This window comes from Myiozetetes cayanensis, unplaced genomic scaffold, assembly GCF_022539395.1.
Source record: "Myiozetetes cayanensis isolate MyiCay16 unplaced genomic scaffold, myiCay2020 scf13, whole genome shotgun sequence".
NCBI classification, from domain to species: domain Eukaryota; kingdom Metazoa; phylum Chordata; class Aves; order Passeriformes; family Tyrannidae; genus Myiozetetes; species Myiozetetes cayanensis.
The window spans coordinates 16,538,254-16,559,817 of NW_026086937.1; the positions used below are offsets into that span (position 1 = coordinate 16,538,254).

General features: G+C 38.0%; 1 protein-coding gene across 5 annotated transcripts in view; it reads left to right on the forward strand.

Annotated features, from left to right (window-relative positions):
- PEX5L (peroxisomal biogenesis factor 5 like) overlaps nt 1-21,564 on the forward strand; it is a 109,057-nt gene that overhangs the window by 46,158 nt on the left and 41,335 nt on the right. The window contains exons 2-4 of one of the 5 annotated variants that reach the window (XM_050308525.1): nt 18,171-18,236; nt 20,029-20,133; nt 21,490-21,528. The exons of 1 other annotated variant lie outside the window; for it this stretch is intronic. In XM_050308525.1, the coding sequence (XP_050164482.1) occupies nt 18,171-18,236; nt 20,029-20,133; nt 21,490-21,528 (210 nt within the window). The remainder of the gene's footprint in view (nt 1-18,170; nt 18,237-20,028; nt 20,134-21,489; nt 21,529-21,564) is intronic. 3 more of the 5 variants (XM_050308528.1, XM_050308526.1, XM_050308529.1) reach the window with 3 other exon arrangements.

Here is a 21,564-nt window from a genome sequence, read left to right on the forward strand (position 1 = left end):
GGCTAACACAGGAGGACAGGAAAAAGAAACAGATAATTTGTGCTCCAGGTGCTTGCACTAGTACCTGGAGTGTTCCCAACTCAGCTCCTCCAGGAAGGGTGTACAGCAGACGAGGCTATAGAATCCACATTTCAAGTTCCCAGAATCCACATGAGTGATGAGGTGGCCAGGGGACAGCACACAGTTGTCTTTGGGGGTGACTCACGGACACAGGGGCTGCTCACACCCATGAGCAGCTCCACCTTCAACCCTTCTATCAACAATTCAGCCCCACTCGAGCTTTTATATAAATGTCAAAGTCCATCTGCATTTTCCAAGAGGAGGACACAGCATGGCAAGTGCTTCAAATTGGTTTAAAAGACACTGCAACAAAAGTGCAAGTATTTTTCCTGGCACAGATATACAGAACACCTGGGAGCCACTAGCTCCAAGAAAGGCATATTAAAAAATTACCAGGACAGAATTAGGAGGAACAGGCACCTGGCCTTCCAGGTGTAGCAGATTCTCAGGAGACATCCCATCCCACACATCTTTCAGAAAGAGAGTCCTGAATTTATGACATATGTAAGGCCACAAAATCTGGTGTGCCAAGGCATCTGATTAGTTTCAGGAAGTGCATAAACACAGATAAGAGGAGAAAAAAAAAAAAAAGGGAGAAAAAAAAAGGGTCAAAAATCTCTACATTTTAATTTATTCTATTTTCCTCCAAAATTAACTTTCATCTTTGTCAGTAAATTGTCCTCTAAGGGGCAGGGGGGGAAGGACGGGGAAGGCGGGGAGTTTCTAGAGTAGATTTTAAAACTTCAGGTTTTGGCATTCTCCCTGGGGTTTTTTCAGCTGCTGGATACCATCATGAACAGCTGCTCCCAGCCACAGCACACTTACTGCTGCCAGACTGCACGCTGAGAGCTGGAAATCTACTGTAAGAGGAGACTTGCAGAGACTAAACCTCCACAGACTACTTTTAGGGCTGATTTAACACTCTAGAGGGTAATAATTTGATTCCAGTTTTTGTTGGAATTTTTACTTCCAGGTTTGATTATGTGATAGACCTTTAGTCTGAAGAAGAAAGGTTGTGTGCCCTGTGAAACTTTTTTCTATTTGGTATTTTAGACATGCAATGGGTAAAATAACATAGCAGCACAAATCCTGCAAAGTTTTGCAAATAGTGTGGCTTTTCAGCTGAAGTCTTCATACCTGTTTATATCCTTGTGTACATTCAGGAAAGCCTGATGGATAGGGTGATTAATTGCAAATGAGTGCATGTTGTTGAAATATGACCATTCGGTTGTTAGAGGCTTTGAAACTCTGATAGTCATGTTTCTGCAGATGCTGAGTTTTCTTCCTAACTGGTGTTTCAAAAAAGATTTCACTCTACAAAAATTAAATATCTCACTTCACTGAGTCTTTTCACTAATTTAAGCAGTGTAAGAAGTTCATTATACGAGATGATATTTCACAAATTTTTAAAAGCTTAATTATCTCCACTGTGACTTTTGACAGGCTATATATACAAGTTCAAATAATGTACTCCTACAGAAGACCTTTTTGCCTCAGAATAGAAAGTCTTTTTCAGTCAGCAGCCGAAGTCAATATTTTCTAACCACAAGCAGTGCATGGAGATGCAAAGCTGTAGGATTACTGCAGGTCATATTCATACAATATGTTTCTGGAGTTTAAGACAATCAGTTTTCGCTGTTTCCCACCAATTTGAACTTTCTGTCTCACAGTGGAAGTTTGGATTCCTTTGTAGTCCAGAAACTGCCAAAGACTGGACACGAGATGGTTTGGAGCTTTAGCAAATCACAGCAAAGTTTCTACTGAAAATGAGCTGAGAGAACTTGCAGAGACACCTTTAACCATTACAATTCTTGGATGGTCCTGAACAGACACCTGAAAAGGTCCTGATGGAGCACAGCTTCACATAGTTGCATATGTCTCATAAGATTGTCAAATACAGAAGTTCTACCTCCCTGATCCAACAATAGAATTAAAAATAACATAAGAAAGACTAAAAAACACCTAATAATAATAATAGAATTACTACTTATTAAAAAATACATTATTACAAAGGATCATACCAGGGAAACAGAGGCAGAAGCCTCTGCCATGATGAATTACCTATAACACAGCTACAGCTGCAGAGCTTCCCTTGCTGCAGGTTCTTGACTGCACCCATGTATTTCAAGCTCTCTGTGCTACAAGTTTTGTGGCAAACTCTTTGGAAAGCTTAGGCTGTCAAAGTCCAAGGGAGAACTGGTTTTTCCCCCCCTGAGTCTCTAATCACAAACATTGTGAGGAGCCCTGCAGAGGAGGACTTAGGAGTGCTGGAAATTCTTTACTTGGAGGCTGGTGAGGCCCTGGCACAGATTGTCCAGAGAAGCTGTTGATTCCTCATCCTGGCAAGTCTTGAGGGCCAGATTGAATGGGGCCCTGGGTAACTTGACCTAGTGGGTGGCACCCTTGCCCATGGTAGGGGAGTCAGAACTGGATGATCTTTAAGGTCCCTTCAACACCAAACCATTCTATGAAACACGATTAAAAAAAAAAATGTGCTACAGATATATGTGTATAAGAGAGAAAGTTTGTATGGTGTATGCTTGTTATCTCATTTCAGCATGGCAAACACATATGACATGACATACTTCGTGAGGGCTGATGATCTCATCAGTCTTCTCCTTCTCTTTACTTCTGACATTTTCCATTATCTGTGTTCTCTCTTCTTCTGTCTGACCTCAGCACTTCTCACAACAACTGTCTTTATTCTCCTGAAACCAGTGCTTACAGACAAGTACACTTAACCCCCATGGTACTTGGAACAGGGAGATGTGGTGAAACTGATAATAGGATTGTGGATTTCATCAACAACCTTTTTTTTTTAAACCTATGTGAAGAACAACTGAAAAGGAATATTTACCATCCAGGGCTCTGGCTTGCTGCAGCTGTGCACACTGACTGGGGCTACCTCCAGGCTCTCCCAATTCTAAGTATTCAAAACGTTTCATTATGATATTTCCCCATCATTCACACAATACAATTAGGAGCTTCATTTGCTGCTAGGAACCAAGCTCAGTCTAAAGCTGGATATTCCAATCAGACATGGTTTTGTGCTAACCGAATGCAAACTTTAGGCTGCCTTTCAGTGTTTATTTTTAATGGATCCTGAATGCTTCCACTAATTCAGGAACTCAGCTGATTAAAGCAGGAGAAGGAGGACTTATTTTGCTAAATGTAATTCCTGCTTATGGGATTTAGTGAGTATCCCTTATAGCTGGAGGAGGCAATGGGATTGGGTGCATTTAACGTCTTACGGTGCCAAGCCACAACCACTGCCTAAATGCCCCCAGGTTAATGCTCTGAGGGCAGAAAGCAGGGTTAGCCTGGGTCACATCCCTGACTACAGATAGAGTGTTATATTTAGGGATTAAATGTATGAGATTTAGTCTTTATACATGTCAAAATAGGTTGTTATATTTATATCGTAGACTAGCTTTTATCTCGATGCAAGTGTCACACGCAACCTCAGTTAGAATCCAGGATAGAGTTTCTGGCTTTGTAATTGCATTACTGAGATTTTATTAAAAGCAGAGAGGATATGCAAAACTATCTCTTCCTGCTGTGAGCTACCAACAGTTTGGTTTTAGGAAATACCTACAGAACACACCATATTCATGTTTTCAGGGGCTTGTAATACAGCAGTACCAGCATGGATGGGCAGCAGTATAAAACCTTACAATAGGAGTATTTGTAATTTTAGACTGGCTTCTAGCCATTTTGATAACTGCTAGTTGGTAATTGCACTGCTACAGCACAAAAGCTAATAACTGTTCTGTATTTCTCTGAGCAAAAATGGTATTATTTTTCTGTAGCTTATTTTACAGCATAAATTCCCAGCATCCAAGATGAGACAAAGCACTTGTATGATTCTTGCTGCTCTTCTCTTCTATTTCAATCATTTTATAAATGAAAAAACTAAAAGAAGAGACACTATTATTGCAAGTAGTACAGTCTCATGATTTCACATTAATAGGTGAAACAAGTTTCAAAAAATGGACTATGGATAAAAACATTTTCTCTTTAAAGTGGTGTGGTACAGCTGTGTTTATTTATTACCCTTTGTGCCACATTCCCTGATTTCTATTTGTCTTTCACACTGGCATCCTCTTAACCAGTGTGTTGATATACAGCCTCCAGCCTTCACAATTCTGAAAAACTTTTAGGAAGGTAATACTCCTTTATAGAAGTGTTTTCTCACATCCACTCACTCACCAGGACCCCAGAGAGAAAAACATTCAGCTCTCAGAAGTTGTTCTGTTCTACTACGGAGTTGACAACTGCATTGCAAAGATTTCCTGTTGAGTGCTGAACCTTGCCATAAAATTCAGCAATTCCTTTATGTCCCTCTACTCCTGCTGATTTTATTCCACTGTGCTGCCAACATTAGGTAGTTTTCACAAAATGAAGATTTGAGAAAGAACATGTGATCTTTTTCCTTTGGAATTCATCCCTGGAAGCAGCAAGACCAACAAATTAAAAATAGATGCATCTAATGCAGCAAATGCTGAAGAGGCATCATTAAAAAAAAATCAAAAAAAGAAATTCCTTTTGATTGAACATATATAAGTTGGTCCATATTGCTTATTCGCTGAGAGGGATTGACCAATGTGACTGAGTTGCACACAATTTTAATAAACATTCAGTTCACGTGGGTTTTTTCAGGGAAAATATAGAACATATTAGGTTTATTAGCATCCCCAGCTTTTGATGACAGTCTTATGTGAAAAATATTTCGAGATACCAGTTCCAGATGTCCAGTTATTGGTCTCCTTCTGAGCTATATCTTTTTTCGTTACCTCTGTAACTAGAAGTCTTGGACCTAGTAAGACATCCCATTTGATTCAAAGGTAACTACTGTAATAATTTTACATGGTAAAATTTTGCATAGTAACTTCAGTTGTGGGTCAAAGAGAGAAGAATTTTTTCATTGTGCTTTTTCCAGTCAGCCTGTGAACCAAAGACAACCACTCACATGCCAAAAGAGGCAGATTAATAATAGTATTAATATTAATAATATTAAATCAGTATATGGACATGATAGGAGAAATGTCAGCACTGTAAAAGAGTTACTGCAATAGGATATGTAAGATATGTGTCCCTAAGAATCCACAGCTTATTGTGCCTTATTGGTCCACAGTGTAATTCTAACTCAGCAGTTCCATTATAGAATATTTCACATCCTACTTTATGAACAGTATCCATAATTTCTAGGTAGGATATTCAGTATAACAAACAGAACAGAGGGTATCAGGACAAACCTGTTAGTCAAAAAGTGAAACAGAAGTAAATAATTTTAGTTCTGTAACACCATTTCTGACTCACTGAACATGTAATTCTCAGAGGATAAATTTCAAGTGTTCAAGATATATTTACTGCAATGCAAAATTAAGGGTCAAAAACTAGTCTAGACTACTATTTTATAGATTATATCCTAGAGGAGTTTATAGAGCTCATCCTTGAAACAGTGATTATCTGAAGTTGAATGATTACATATGATAGAACACTACTGTGACAGCAGGTGCTCTGCTGCCTTTTGGGCTGCACTATAAAAAGTAGAAAAGTAACAGCAGAAAAAGAGAGAGGCCAGCAGAGAATCCCAAGGACACCGAAGGAAGACTCAAAATGAAAATTCATGAGATTCCTCTCTGCACAACATCACACGTGACCTGAAGTGTGAACTCAGGAGAGGAAAGGGAGCAGTTTCCCAAAATAAAATGTTCCCCTCCAGATCAGTTGAGATCCCTTCAGCAGGCTGCTGAAATCCCTATCTGTGGGAGTGCTCGGCACCATCAACTCCCACTGGAAAAGTGAAGCACTGACATGATGGCATGAACAGCAGATTGGTTTTTGGGAATGTATCTCATGAGGAAGGAGTAGGGAGCAACTCAGTCTCTCAGTAAGAGCTTGATTTTCTCTGAGCTGAGAGGTCAGGTAGTCAGCAAACATGCTCGTCACTTAAGAGCAGCACTAGAGCACTTTGTGAGAAAAATACTACAAATCAAATGAAACAATGCTTTTAATTTATAAAAAATGTGTCTATATATATCTTAGAGGATTTTCCCTGTGAGATACAAGTGATGTACAACAACAACAAAAAAAAAAACAAAAAAAAAAAAAGAAAAACTTTACATCTGCTATATATAAGGTCAACTAAGGTGAGCACAAGGCATACTATAACCTCAAAAGCTACAAACTGCTAAAAATTACTTTATCACATGGTATCACACAGCCCAGAAATTTAAAGCCACTTTCTTAATGGTACAAAAAGTCCTACTGCAAAACCCTGGAAAGAAAGTTGTCCTTCTCTTAGCTCCCACAATATTTGTAACAATTTAAAATGTCATCTATAATTTGCTGATCTGATGCTATCTGTAATGCTTCTCATTAGGCTTAAATGGCTAACTTGAAATAGTTATAAACAAGTCACACTTGTAAATAGTTCTAAATTAGGCAGCTCCAAGACAAACAAAAGCCTGTCTTGCTCTTGATCCTTCTCTTTCTCACAGAAAACCAACTGAGCACCTTGCCTTTGATTCGCTAATAAACAAGGAAAATTCAGACTGAAAATTCAAAAGGAATCACAAAATGCAGTAATTTATTCACTGTGTGTCTTGTTTGCATTTACTCTCAAAAAGCCCACATTTGCACGGAAGACAATGGCTCATTTTAATTAACATTTGATTTCCTCTCAGCTATCTCACGTATGCTATGTATGTTAGAGCATACAGCTATCTTAATTTATGAAATGTGCAAATTTCTACATATACAAGCAGATCTTTTAGAGAGTTCCAAAAAACACACAGCCTCTGGTATTGTCAGGATATTTACAGAGTGCAAAAAAATATATTTAAAAGCCTGTATAGGGGGAGATAATGCACAGTTAATAACGTTGTTGAGTTATTACTCTTGAAAGGTAAAATTTAAACTATATTGTCACAGACAATAGAGAAATAAAAGGTCAGCATTTGACAAAAATGTCAACACCAAAAAAGCGCGTTGGAGAAAATAGAAACAGCCTCAGCAGGTACAGGAGGAGTTAGTCCTCAACTTGTCAGAGAACAGAGGCATGAAAAAGAGAGGGGGTTTTTGCAACACTTTCAGTATAACACAGTAACATTTGAAAGAAGATGGTCCTTCATGTACCGAGGTATAAGAATAAATTCTCAGTCTACCACAGCCAAACTCTCTTCAGCCAATGGCACTGTTACTGACCAAAGAAAACTTATTCTATTAACAAAATGAGGCAAAACTCAAAGAGAGGACAGTGCAATTCAGAAAGCAGTGCATGAAAATAGCCCTAAGTTATCCTTTCTACTTCACTGAGCATGAATCAACTGCTTTAAGGTTTTTTTTTGCTATGGACACTTCATGGTAAGATGTGAACAGAAGGGAGGAAACCAAAATCCCGGCCTTGCTGTGGACACTTCCAGATCAACCACAGCTTGTCAAGGTTTCAAACAAGGCAGCTCCCCTGTGGCCCAAGTAACACCCTCCCATACAGGAAAGCACTGGTGTTTTCCAATCCTCCCATGTGCTTTACATAATTATTAGTAACTCTTCCTCACCCTACACCGTGCCAATACCACAGGTTGCCTCGCACTTGGAAATCCGCATTCCCTCATCTCTGCCGGATGCTCTCTGGCACTGCTCTCTTGGGACAAAGACACACATTTCTCACTTGACTTGCCACTCAAGAACATCTCTCCGTGGGAAGGCAGGATTCGATTGACTCTCTTTATGAATATGCAACTTTAATTAGTTAATAAGCATGTTTCTCGGAGCCTGAGATTTTGGCAGCTGCTCTGGTGTGTTATCCTACCTCAGTAACTCCCCTGTAGCAAACTTTGAGTTGAAGCACATGTCACTGGGCCTCTCACTGCTATCACCATCTGCGACAGCTCCTTTTATTCCTCAGTTATGCTCATGCTATCTGGGCTGAAAAAAAAAGTCTTCCAGTCTTTGCCAGTCTAAGCATATGCCTGTGTATTTATTCAAGTAATTTTTAACGATCTGAGTTGACAATGCCATCTTTGACATTATCATTTCACTGGGGTTTCATTAATAGGAAGTGTCTGAAGCTTAATGGGGAAGAGTGAAATTGGGATCAATTCTTATTTATGAGATTTTCATAGCAAAATGGGGCAGCAGTGAATACAAAATTCAGAGTGCCGTCTGATAGACTGATTTCAGACAGTCACAGCAGTGTCACTAGAAAAGCTATCTAAGGCCACTCTCTATTCCTAAATCCACCAGGAGACAATATACTGAATTACTGCTGGTCTACAACAGCAAACTAATACTTCTTTCCCTGTGCTGGCTCAGTTGCTCTCCTCAGTGACTAGAAAACAAAGTAGAGATACATATAGATATATATATTTGAGACTCCACAACTTGTGCTCTACACCCAGGCCTAACACCCACCTCAACCACACTGAGCCACCACAACCACCTGTTCCCCTCCACGTGTTTGCAGCCACATCCCAGCCTATTCCTTGGTGCAAGGGGCAGACACGAGCGAGCTGCTGCACCACTTTCCCTCAGACACGAGCCTGCTAATTCTCTGATAATAAGCACATTTACTGAGGCTGTCTGCAAGCAATTCAGACAGTGGTTAACTCGTCCCTGCTCTTTCACTCGATCGAGATTGATTTTGATGTTCAAGAACAGTCTGTGGTAAATGACTGTTCCAGTGGGAGGGGACACAAGCAGCATACAGCACTGCACTTCACAACCGAGGCAGATTTATTTTTATAGAACCTCTGAGGAGAAATATTTCTGACAATAGCTGTCATGCTACTGTCAGGCAACTTAACCTCCCCAGCGTTAGGTTACTATGCCCTGAAGTATGGGAGATTTTTAGTTTAGCTTTAGCTACACAGGACAGGCTGGTGCTGGATTTGACATCTCAGATGAAGAGGCACAATCCACTAATTAGTGTGACTGCACTTCCAAGGGGTTTTCTATGTACTAGAAGCCAGTTTTGAAATAAAAGTAGTGTAATTTGCATCCCAAGAAAGTAACAGCTAAGAAAGCTTCACAGTAATCATAATTGATGATTTAACTTTTTTTTTTGCATATGAAACCTTAATTAAGATGTTTTGAGAATTAACAATTTCTCCATAAGAGCCATTTCCCATTACCAGCTGCTTTTATTACCTAGTCTTAGATATCATGCTGTAGATACTCACAGAGTTTTTATTAAACAAAATTGCTGCCTTACCAACCAAATTAGGCTGCTATGAGAAGTGTGGACTCACCACTTTTTAGCTGTACTGCAGACTTGCAGCCATCCCCCAACTGACAGTTAACAACTGAACTTTGTGATACTGTTGAATTGCAGAAACAAAACCAGAGAACTTGTTTCTCTAATGAGGAACTTGCCAACCTAAGCACAAATGGACTGCAAAATATAGTGTGCTTTGTAAACATTATTAGGTAATGTTAAAGCATACATTTTAAAAAATGGGTGTAAAGTGAGTGAATAGGTACATAATTTTCTTTTTCTCTTTAATAAATGCTTTTTATTTTATAAGCATGCAAAAATAAGTACAATAGCTAAAAAAACTTTCTATAGTAGAGGGTGAACACCTGTTTAAGCAGAACAATATAGAGTGTAACCGATACCAGTGATGTGCTGTTAGAAATAGAGATGTTGCTTTCAGCTGCTTGTAGAACAAGCCAAATGCTAATCACTGTCATTGACAGAGCAATGAAATTAAATCTGCTGAAGCCAAAAAGAACACAGAACACTTGCAAATATATACAAAAGAGCAGATTTATACAAATATAACTGATGTGGTCCATTATGCTAAAAAATTAACTTTAACAGTAAAGGTTAAGACCAGGCCAGGCGGGGTTCTGAGTGGCCTGGTCCAGTGGAAGGTGTCCCTGCCCATGGCCTTTAAGGTCTATTCCAACTCAAACCCTCCTATGATTCCATGATAAGAATGAGATTTCAATTGTGAACTTCAAATTACATCTAGAAGTAATTATCTACTAATGCACTCCATTTTCATTTTTGTAATTACAATATTCTTGCAATAATAGAGTAGAAAAGTCCATTCTCCACACTAACAGCACACGTCAGAGAATTAGGAATATCTTTTAAGAGCATACTCATAATACCTCAATTTTAAGAGTTTGCTTCCTGAAGGTTTCCAAACTGTGTGATAAATAAGGGGCTAAATGAAGGGACAGTAGCATAATCCTCTCTAAATGGGTTTATATGATGCTGCTAATGCTGCTTTTATATGATGCTGTTAATGCTGGTTTTGCAGCATTAACATACTTTAGTATTTCAGATGAGACCATTCTAAAGCTGAGAGTGCATGCAGAGGCCATCTCCAGGTCAGGGACATGGAGTTATTTTGCAGTCACACTGTTATTCCAATGCTTCATCTACTATTGCCATTGTCTGATAAGCAGCAACCTACTCTTGTCAGGGAATAAAAATAAGGGGGTAAACATATTCTACTATACAACGTTAAAAATAGAGTTTTATTCTAGCAAGTAAGTACACAAAGATTCAGAACCCTTTGTTACAAAGAACACACAGCACAAGAAGACAGGATGAATTTTGGGTCAAGGATACAGCATAAAGCCCCTTTATGACTAAAGTGCTATAACAGTCCTACTCTGCCTCTGTTCACTGTAGAAAGGACTCAGATCTTATCTTGAATAATAAATTCAAGGGTATCAAATGTTTATGTCATGGTGGGAATCAAATACTTGTATTACAGAAAGGGTTAAATCTATCCTAGCAACATTCAGAAAGGAGACTGGAGAGAACTTACACAGGTCAAGAAAATAAGACCTAAAGGTATTTTTCAATCCTAAACTATCCTGATCTGTTGTTTTCAAACCTATCATCTAGTATCATATATTTAATATATACAGGTCTTATCACAGGTGATGAGAAAGTGACAGTCATTTGCTTCAAAACAAACCCAGATCACAACCCTCTGTCTACCCTCTGTTACTCTTTTGTTCTGTTCATTCTCTGCCTCACCGTCTTTATATCCTTTGACATGTCAGAATCACATATGTTGGGATTAAATATATTTTAGTATTTCATGCTAACAAAAACTTCCACTCTTTTTGATAGGGTTTGAGCAAGGTGTTTAACAAATGAGCCAAAGAAAAACAAAAATCCTAAACAGAATTTCATCTTTTATTATTCTAGACAAATCATGAAAGAATCTGTATGAAAGAATTAACTGAGGACAAAAATTTTGATCACATAATGTTTACCCCAGACTTACAGAACTCAAATCCTGAGATTTTCATCCTAATCTTCAGTGCGAGTTAATAGTGATGACAATGCATTACATACTGTCCTTGATGCACAAGCTGTTTTCCTTCATAAACAAAATCAGAACAATCAAAATAAGTAATTTTAGAACTAATACAATTCCAAAGTGGTTCTGAGATTAGGTACCTAGTAAGAGACATACACCAATTCATTTACTTAAATACATATCCTATTTTTCGAGGCAGTATGCAGAATTTTATCTGATTCTGAAATAACAGGTCATTTGAACAATCACCCTTAGACAACATCATTTCATCTTTGCTAAGCAATATCTTCCTTAAGGGCTTTCAAAAAAAAGAGTAAAACCATGTTTACCATGACAGTAAGCAATGTGGACTCTTAATTTGGTAATGTAAAAGCCAGAGGAAGCAACAGACAACACTTACGTCCCTCCAACAGTTTTGATAAAAATTTCTCTTGTATTCATTACAGGTGTATCAGTTCTTTTCTCTGCAGAAAACCATAGTTTCAGGACTTAAATGATCTTCAAACTCTCATACAATTGTAACTATAGGATAAGATCAGATTAGTATGCATGCAGAGCCTTCTTCTAGCTCTGTAAGAGATTTCTTTATCTTTTAAATTACATTTTTTTCTTTGCCTCTCTTTTTCTCATTCTAAATGTCTGATGAGTCTCTTCCCAATCTAGAGATAGAAAATATTGGGCTAATGGGACCTAATTCCTTTTTTGGCTACACGGGTTTACAACTGTGAAGTGAATGGTTTTATAACGATCTCTGGAAAAAGAACAACAAAGTCTGCAAATACTGGAAAAAAATAAACATTTTCTCCTATGTTCCAGGCAGGAAGAGCCCAGATTATACCACTTTAACATAGAAACCTGCATCAGTTTCTTTTAAAGAAAGAAACTGCATGATATTCCAGACACAGTTATACTTCCAGCTGTCTGTTACTCATACTTCAAAGTATCACCATACACTTTTCTGAGTCTCATTGGTCCCAAGTGAAGTAATAAAAGAAGAGAAGCAACCTGCAGACTGACCTCATGCCAGAGATCATCCACTTTTTTCTCTGAGATTGAGGACAGGTAGCAACCAGGTACTTGGAGAGGTCAAAACAGTTCTATGTTGCCATATCTATGCATTTTATTTTTAGAGAACATTATTGATATCAAGACACAACAGTTAAGGCACAACAGTTTCTGGAAAGATCTGAATCCCTGTTTGTTTGGGTTTTTTAGTTTGTTGTAAATAAACAGGAACTTTTAAGCTGTGCCATGACTCACTCCACATTTCTCTCTAGTCAACACTGCCTTTGCTATATTAATGCCAATAAATTAGTGGTTTGACTCTTAGGACAACAGAACTGAGAGTACAGGAACCTCTCTAACAGCAGCAGAGTTGAAGGCAGAGATAATAAAAAACCAAATCCAAGCAAAACTATCAAAAGCAAGATTCCCAACATCCATAAACATTTGTGACAAGCATGCAAAAAGTTAAATGTTTATCTCAAGCTTCGTAGCTCAAGCCATTATCTGAGGTTAAATAAACACAGCTATTAATTTCACTGAGGGTTAGTTACCCTTTTGCTACATCTATAAAACAGTTTCTATAAGATAGGCTCAGAAACAGGTGTCTTGTAATCATCAGATAAATCAGAACAATGTTCTGTATTCTGCATTTCCCATGAAGACTATTCTCCTAAGTAAGAGGGAATTGGTAAGCCTCTAATTTTTCCACATAAAATACCACCACCGCTCAGTTTATTTTCAACTGCAGACTTAGTCAGTGTTCTCTGAGCATTTGATGAAACAGAACCATAAAAATTGTGTAGCAGGAGATGAGAAGCCCCTATCACTTCAAAGAACAATAAATCACGTGCTGGGAGGAAGTGACTGAGCGAAACTCATCGTTCACACAATATGTGTGCAGCAAACACACATTTAAACAACAGACAGTACATTAGTCACCAAGAGTTTGTTTTCAAAGTGATCTGAACTCCTTGAATTTCACTTGGACTAATACTAGAGGAATGTCTTATTCTAATTCAGTAAATGCATTATCATAGCAATGTAGCAATTAATAACAACTAATTCTGTTATGTTTATGTTACGCCCCAGGGCTCATAATACTGAAGTCAACATAAAATGAATCCAAATTATGGGAAGGAAAATACTTTAGTATTAACTCTCTGCTGAAGACCACCAAACAAATTTGAAATTGCCAGTTGCTAAATCCAATGATTTCTCAAAGTTCCCTGGCACAGACTGAGCAGAGATGAAAGAAATTCTGCAGCTACTCCCTAAAATTTTTCAAGTCATATACCATTGTGCAGCCGAAGGACCCACCCCTTTGATAACGAAGTTCCAAATTGCCAAGAAGTCAATCAAATCAGGGCCAAAAAAATAGTTTCTGCATATTCACAGTGGTCTTATTAAAAGGTGAAATAGACTAGAAATAGAAAGAAAGAATAGAAAGAAAGGAGTGCAAAACCTCTCATCCAAGCCTTCTACACAAGCAGATATATTATATAACTGCTTCAGAAAAGGACCAGAACCTTAAACAACCTTTAAGCAGTTAGTTGTGTCCCAGACCTCCTTCTTCTTACTAACCTTACTCTATATTCCAGTCTGGATTTACTATTTACACTTAGATCATCATTATTGTTCCAACATTCCAGAGTGTAATCTTGCTCAAAACATATACTGCAAATTAAAAATTTTGTCTTAAGAGGGAAAAAACCTAGTTTCACATCCTACTGCTTCTATTATCCTGAAGAAATCATACACGTTTACAGAGAATGAGATTTGACAGAATTGTGTATTAATTTCCAGTCATAATTTGTGTTCAGATGCATTAAGTACAATAAGTTTGCATGAGTTCTTAAAGGCAAAATGGGTCTTGTGGAGCTTCCACCAGAGACACTTTAGAAGTTGTCCCACTTGGCCTTCAGAATGAATCTACAGGCTCCAGAATGAGGCAATTTTTAAGGGAGCACATATAATGCAACAGTTACTGACAGTCAATAAACAGAAAACTTACAGTGCCATTTCAATGCAAATGCTTCTTAAGCTGGAATGTAATTTAACTACAGTATTGACATTTAAATGGACACAAGACACAACCCAATGAGGGTAAATGTGGATATTTATGCTGATTATCTTTTATCAGCTTGTCTCTTTCTTTGCCAATTGTCTTGTATGCAGTAAAGTCTTCCCTTTTAAATGATCTTAAATGATCTTCAAACTCTCTTACAATTGTAACTATAGGATAAGATCAGATTAGATTTTAAATACTGAAATCTGTTATTCCATCAGTGTAAGAATGAAAAAAAAAAAAAAAAAAGGAATAAAAGAGGAGTAGCACACTTTGAACTTTGAACTCAGCCAATATGTATTTAGCTGTAAATATGTATTTACTGTAAATTGCATCTTAGGCAAGCCTTCCTATAACTGCTTCCTTCTCTGTAGCCAACACTGTCTGTATTTCATCCTAATCTTATAAGAATGAACTACCAAAGGTTGTGAGTCAAAAGAGCTTGGTTCATCACTAACAGAAAGCTTGATAAGTTCCAAAGCTTGCAAGTATAATATGGAAATACTAGCTCAGGTCCTGAAAGCTGTCCCTGACAATATCTGCTTCTAGTTCAGGACACAGAGGTTGTTCAAGTGTCTCCTCACCACAGTCAACAGAGCACTGCCTGAAGGAATTATGTTCCCATATACCTTAAATATGTACCTCACTTTATTGAGCTCATAATAAAAATTGCCAAGAGCTTTGATGAAGCAGAATTTTCTGTTTAAATATCGATCTTGTATGGGTCCATTAAACTGCCTCACCACATGTTTTCTCGCTGTTTTTAATTATATATAAGATACAACATCACTGGAAAACAGCAGAAAAGTATAGATGAAAAGAAAGATATATGGAGAAAACATTAATAGAAAAGCCTGATAAGGGAAAAATATGAAGTAATAAACAGATCCTATGTGAAACCAAGAGCTCACTGTTGTATTGTGGACATTGGAACCCTCGTGGAGCCACGGCATAGCTGTGTGTGCTCATTTTGAGAGGCAAAAATCTTAGCACTGTGTAATTTTAAGCAGTAAAGCCAAGTTCGTCCCTTCATTTGTTATTTTTAAATTGCACAAACCACAAAGATTTGTGAAGCATAAAGCCATTTTGAACAGGCTGCTTAATTGGTACTGTAAGTCTAATACATCAGCTGCTGGGAGAACTGGAGAGCAGCCAAGCCTCCCAAATTCAACACGGACAGCAGCTCTGTCTGTTCTTTCTCCCAACACAGGAGGATGACAGCTACTACAGCCTAAAGTTATCACTAAACTTTCGTAAAGTTTGTTTTATAAAAACCTTCCCAACATGTTAAAGATATTTAAAGAGCAGATTGATACTTTAAGATATCCTGGACTGGTGAGTTTTGGTTTTGTTTTTAAACACTACCATTCAATAGCCCAATGGGAATGTTCAGGATAGATAGTCACTTTTTTTGGCATTATATTAATAAATTATATGGCATTATATTCATTATATTCTTAAACAACAAGGTGTTACTTCATTTATCCTCAACTAGGAAGGAGAGATGCTGCATGAAATCAGTAATTCTGTCATTCCTGTATCAGCACTGTCTGCAGAACACCTTTTTATATCAAATTCCTTTACAAGGAAAGCTGTCTTGAAAATTTTATTTTACAAAAGCTTAAATTCAGACGTGCCCCTGTTGAGATGATTTCCAATGGCTCAGGGAACAGTGGTGCATTGTAATGTTTCAATTATTGCTGAAACTCCTTGGTAGAATCTTTGGAAAATAAATGGAACAGCACAGGTCTATACAAAGAAAGAATTTCTTTCTCCTCGTATACATAGTTTTTTAAAAAAAGAAAAATCAAATCACTCCATTTCTTTCTGTCCCCTTTCTCACAAGAATAAGTGGTATAAATATTCCTGAAAAGTGAGTTTGGGACTCAAGTACCTTAATATTTGTCAAAAGCAAACTTCTAACAATTATATGGATTTAGATAAAAATCCTTTCATTGCCTAGATGTTGACAAAGAATTTCTGCAAGTAATGATTACATTTAAATACTGTTGTCAAAGTGTTAAATGTTTACAAAACACTGGCTATTGGCTTTTCATACAGAAGAACAAAATTTCAAATCACAGTAATGAAGAAAATAATTAGGGAATTACATAGTATTTCACTATATAGTGATATTTCAAGTCTGACCATGTGTTCACTCTAACTATCATGACCTGCAGGTGATCTGTTGGTCCCATGTATTTAAAGGAGAAAAGCTTTGTCATTCATGTGCATGGTTACAAAGCTATATGCACCACTGATTAAAAAAAACAACTGCTGTCCTAGAAATTTACATTAATATGCCCTTACCCTAATTTAATTAAATACTCACTGCTAAGAACCACATCTAAATAGTGTGTCTTGCACAAAATTTAGTTTGGATGTATTCAGAAACAGCAGCTGCCCAAAAATAGAGTGTTTCCTAACAAAATCCTACTAAATCATCATACTCCTTTGGAAATGTCTATTCCTATCCATTATCTGATCCCAAAGGATAAGCCTAGAGAAATTGTTATGAAGTTTTGAAGCCAATTGTCTTATAAATATCTAGCATCAAGGGAATACTCTGAACTCTACTCCTTATTTTGCTTTGGAGATATCACCTAAAGGAACTGTTGCCTTTTTTTTTTTTATTGTATCAGATAACGAAGCACTGACATGTTTCTCAGTTTTTCTCAAGCAGTATGTTCCATTAAAACAAATAATATATTTTTTCCTTCATCAGTTCACATTTGTCTTGATTTGTACATGGGTTGTCATGTTCTGCATCACAGTTTTTTCCACCTATATATTTCAAACAAATAGGGAATTACAAAATTTATTTACTAAGTTATCAAATTGATGTTTACATGAGAAAGCAACTTACCTTGCAAATCTCCACTATCGAGAAACTTTTCATTTTAAAGCCCTGGCAAGTGTAAAATTAGATGTTACAGAATTACAGGGTTGGAGCAATAAACTACTGTACCAGATAAATTCATACAGCATTTTTGCTTGCTAAGAAACAGCACTTAATATTGAAGGAGGCCAAGTAAATAGCACCTTAAAAAATAATAATTCTTCAACGATTATTACAGTAAATATGCTAAAGTTTTTCATTTCAACTGCAGTTCACAACAATAACGAAGTTGTCCTGATCATAGAAAAACTGGTTTTATTGCTCTCCAATTCTTCTGCCCAATCACTTCATAGGCAAGGATTGACTGCAAAGTGTTCACTACAATGAACAGAGACCAAAATTTTCCAGCTTACACACCTTACATTGGACAACAATATCCCTATCACCAGCATAAAAAACTGCACTTTCCAATGAATTGGTCACGTGTGTATCTCTCCAGCAGAATCTGAGAATTTAAGCTATTCCACTGTGTTGGCTTTCTCTTTGGTATCCAGGAAATTGCTACTAAGTTCTAGTTTCAAAATCATGTTTTACATATCACAGGCTGAGTAGCCAGAAATAAGTCAACCTTACACGCAATCTTTTAGGAAAGTTAAAAGAAAGATCTAGTAAGCAAAACAAACAAACAAACAAAAAATAAGGTAACATGAACCACTTGCTTTGACTGGCAAATATACGAAGTCTGCACATAAAAAATAGCACAGAGGTATCCATTCCCCATTGTCCCATACCCACTTTAACCTGATGAGACATTTTATAAATGTTGTCAACCACTCCCAGGGTTTTGCAGCTGCGTGTACGAAAGATTAACAGCAGGCACTAATACCAGTATCATGACTCTTTTCAGGCAGTAGGTGAAACCTTGAAGAAAAAGTGGCTCTGTCTTCAAAAAAGTGACCTGACCTTTGCTTTGGTGGGTTTTTACTCTGCAAGAAATAAAAAGCACTGCATGCTTTCCAATGCATCCTCTCTAGCTGATAAACTATTTTGTTCTATCACTCAGCACAAAAGGACTACATTCTGTAAAGATCCAGTAGCATGCTGTTAGTGCTAGCTAACGATAGCTCATGTGTCATACTGGAAACGAGCTTCATAGACCTGGAATATGTCATATGAATCATGAACAAACACGTAATTGGCCAATAACCTTTGATATGCTTACCAATTAGAAGTAATTCTCCTTGGATTTAAAGTATTTCATTTTACAATGACTTTGCAGTTCTTTGGATATCAAAGGCATCACAAATCCAGCATGCTTACCATTTGTGACACTTCTGCTCTGAGAATTTCTTGCAGCATGCAAAGAACTCTCTGTAGGGTACCTGTGATGTGTTGCACAAGCAAGCTAATCTCATATTGACCTGACAATTAATAAAGTCTGTTTAGAACCTGCAATAGTACATAATGGTTTTACCTGCAATGGATGAAATGTTCCTGAAACATCGGGTAGTTCAGTATAAGAAATAGCAGGGGGTTATTTGACACAGAATACACTGCTTGTGAAAGTAATTCTTGGATATGGTGTCGTAGTATAGAACCCCTTCTGTTAATAGACTTTTAAGTATTTAGATATATTTAAGCCTAGTGTAAAATACTTCTTTTATGGAGCCAGATCCTGCAGCCCTTGCACAGTTAAAACTTCCATGGAAATCAATGGAAGCTTTTAAAGTATAATAATAAGGACATGCCCAGGGTCACTGGTATAACACAGTTCTGCTGTGATGCTTTATGTGTGCACTCCAGCTTTCTCTGTGACTTGCAAGAGGTGGAGATCAAATAAGACAAAAGATCAAGATAGAAATCGATGTGAATTCAAGACAATGAGTATCCTCATTAAATAAAAATGAGGAGCATCAGACCAAGTATGGTACATAATGTTGGTGCATTTTTTGTTTGGCTAATAGATATTAAATAATGTCAGCATATCTTAACTTTGTCCTGAATATTACAATATATTCAGTGAATTTTAAGAAAAGTGAAATTTTAAACAAGAATTCTTGCAGTAAGTTCAACAACAACGATCATTTTGGGGAGAGCTGTAGCAATGTCTACGATGGCAGGATTTGGCTCCTTATGTTCTTTTAGTGAAAACACAGACTGTTTATATGATGTAAATTGCTTTTTAAAATGTTACTAGAACTATAAACACTGTAGGTCCAGATTATACATTCAAATTTCAGGGAGAGTTTGCCTCAGTGAACCACAAGGAACTGTGCTTTATTTGCAAAATCAGCTTGATGCTATTTTGGGGGGGGGGGGGAACAACCAAAAAAAAAACCCCGAAAGACCCAAATCAAACAGAAAAAAATCAGGTGGTTTGGATAGAAACTTTGGAGAAACTAAAATTAAATGAAGGGGCTGATCCTCCAGCCCTTACTCCTATGGGGATCCCATCCTGCCACCAGAGGACTTCCAGCAGGTCCTGCCTCAGCAGGACAGCGCCGGACTCCTGTTGACTTCACTGGGGCAGCTCTAAAGAGCCACCAGACCACGGCTGGACCCCAACCGCCCCCTTGACTGGGGGGTTCACAGATAATTTGTTATTATCTTTATTTTTAACCAGTGGGTGTGCGCGTATTCTGCTTCCAACCAAGCTTCGCTTCCAGCCGCAGTGTCCCGCCGGGATGGCTCGGGGTGCGTGTGCGCGGGGGGCGGCGGTTCCCGCTCGCTGCTGACCGGAGCCCTTGTTGATTTCGCTGTTGTAGGGCAAAGGCGCTAGGGCGGCCGATAAGGCTGTGGCCATGGTGATGAAGGAGATTCCGAGGGAGGAGTCTGCAGAAGAAAAGCCCCTCCTCACTGTGGCATCGCAGGTGGGCGGAGCGCGGGGCTCTGAGGAGGCCGCGGGCGCTGCGCGAGTCCCACGCCCCAGGCGAGGCGCGGAGCGAGGCTGGCTGAGCATCCCAATGCTTCACTGGCGGGGGAAAGTAATGGGGGGGCTGGATGTTTCCACGTGAAAAATTAAACGGAAATGCATTTTTGCCGGCCCCCCATCCCCCCAGTTTCAGTTACCAAAAAGTTATTTTAAACCGACTTAAAATTGCGGTTCTAATTCATGCCATCAATATTCATGCCACAAATATAATCATTTGCAATTCATGTATGAAATAGTCACATTCAATGCGTATGCAAAATAAGAAACAGCCAGTTCGCGATAGTGTCATTTTCAGTATTTCAGATCCCATTCCTAAGTTCTCACTGGGATTCTGTTCCTGGTCTGGATCAGAATACATGATTTGCACATCTCATTGCTTTCATTCTACAACTTCAGTCGAAGGAAGGACATAAGGTCCTCACACTAAACCTTACTCACACCTTAGAGAAGCCACCAAACATTTGGTGGTTCCATTAGTTTCTTAAAGACAGTAACTGAACACTACTGTAAATCACAGTGCTGCCATCTCATTACAAGAGTGGATTTTATTCCCTTATGTTGCTCACGTACATGAATTTGTTCCCCAAGCAAGTGCATTTAGTTTACTGCTGATATTTACTGCACACAAGTACTTCCTACTCATCAGGAGGTTTAATGGAAATTGCTGGAAGTTGTTTTTATGTGAGAGCCTTAAACAAAATCCACAATGCTGTTTTACTCCTTTCATGATTTAGGATAACAATGACTGTACTTTTAGAAAGTTTTTAAGATGCACACACACCAGGACGTACCTATTTTTCAGAGCATAGCAGATGTGCTGCACTAATACACATTCTAGAAATACCATCTACTAATTCGGAAACCAGGTCTGGCACCTCCTCCTCAGCCCCTGTTGAATACCAGATTTTGCTCATGGTGAACTCTGATGTCTGTGAAGTAATTGCACAAAGGAAAAAGATGCTCCCTTTAAGGCATAATTTCTAATTTTCTACTGAGTTATTAAAAAGCAATTAGAAACCAACATAGAATGCTGCCTCCTCTAAACCTCCACAGCACTAAAAAAAAAAAAAATTAACATTTAAAAAAATTAACATGCAAAACTTCCATTGGCTTCAACAGGGACAGGAGTTCAGCCTGGGTTCATTAAATGTTTAACACACCATTTGTAGTGGCTGTCTGTCAGTCTCCTCAGCAATAGTCTATGATAAATTTATGAGTAAAATGCTTGTGTCTGTTAGTCAGTGTAATTTCTTCCACTAAACACAAATACCTACTTCCCTGCTATGCACCAAAGGGGTGCAGAAGCCAAAAGGAAGCAGAATCAAGTGAAAAAGTGAGTATTTTCCATAGCCATCTTTGCATCATGTAT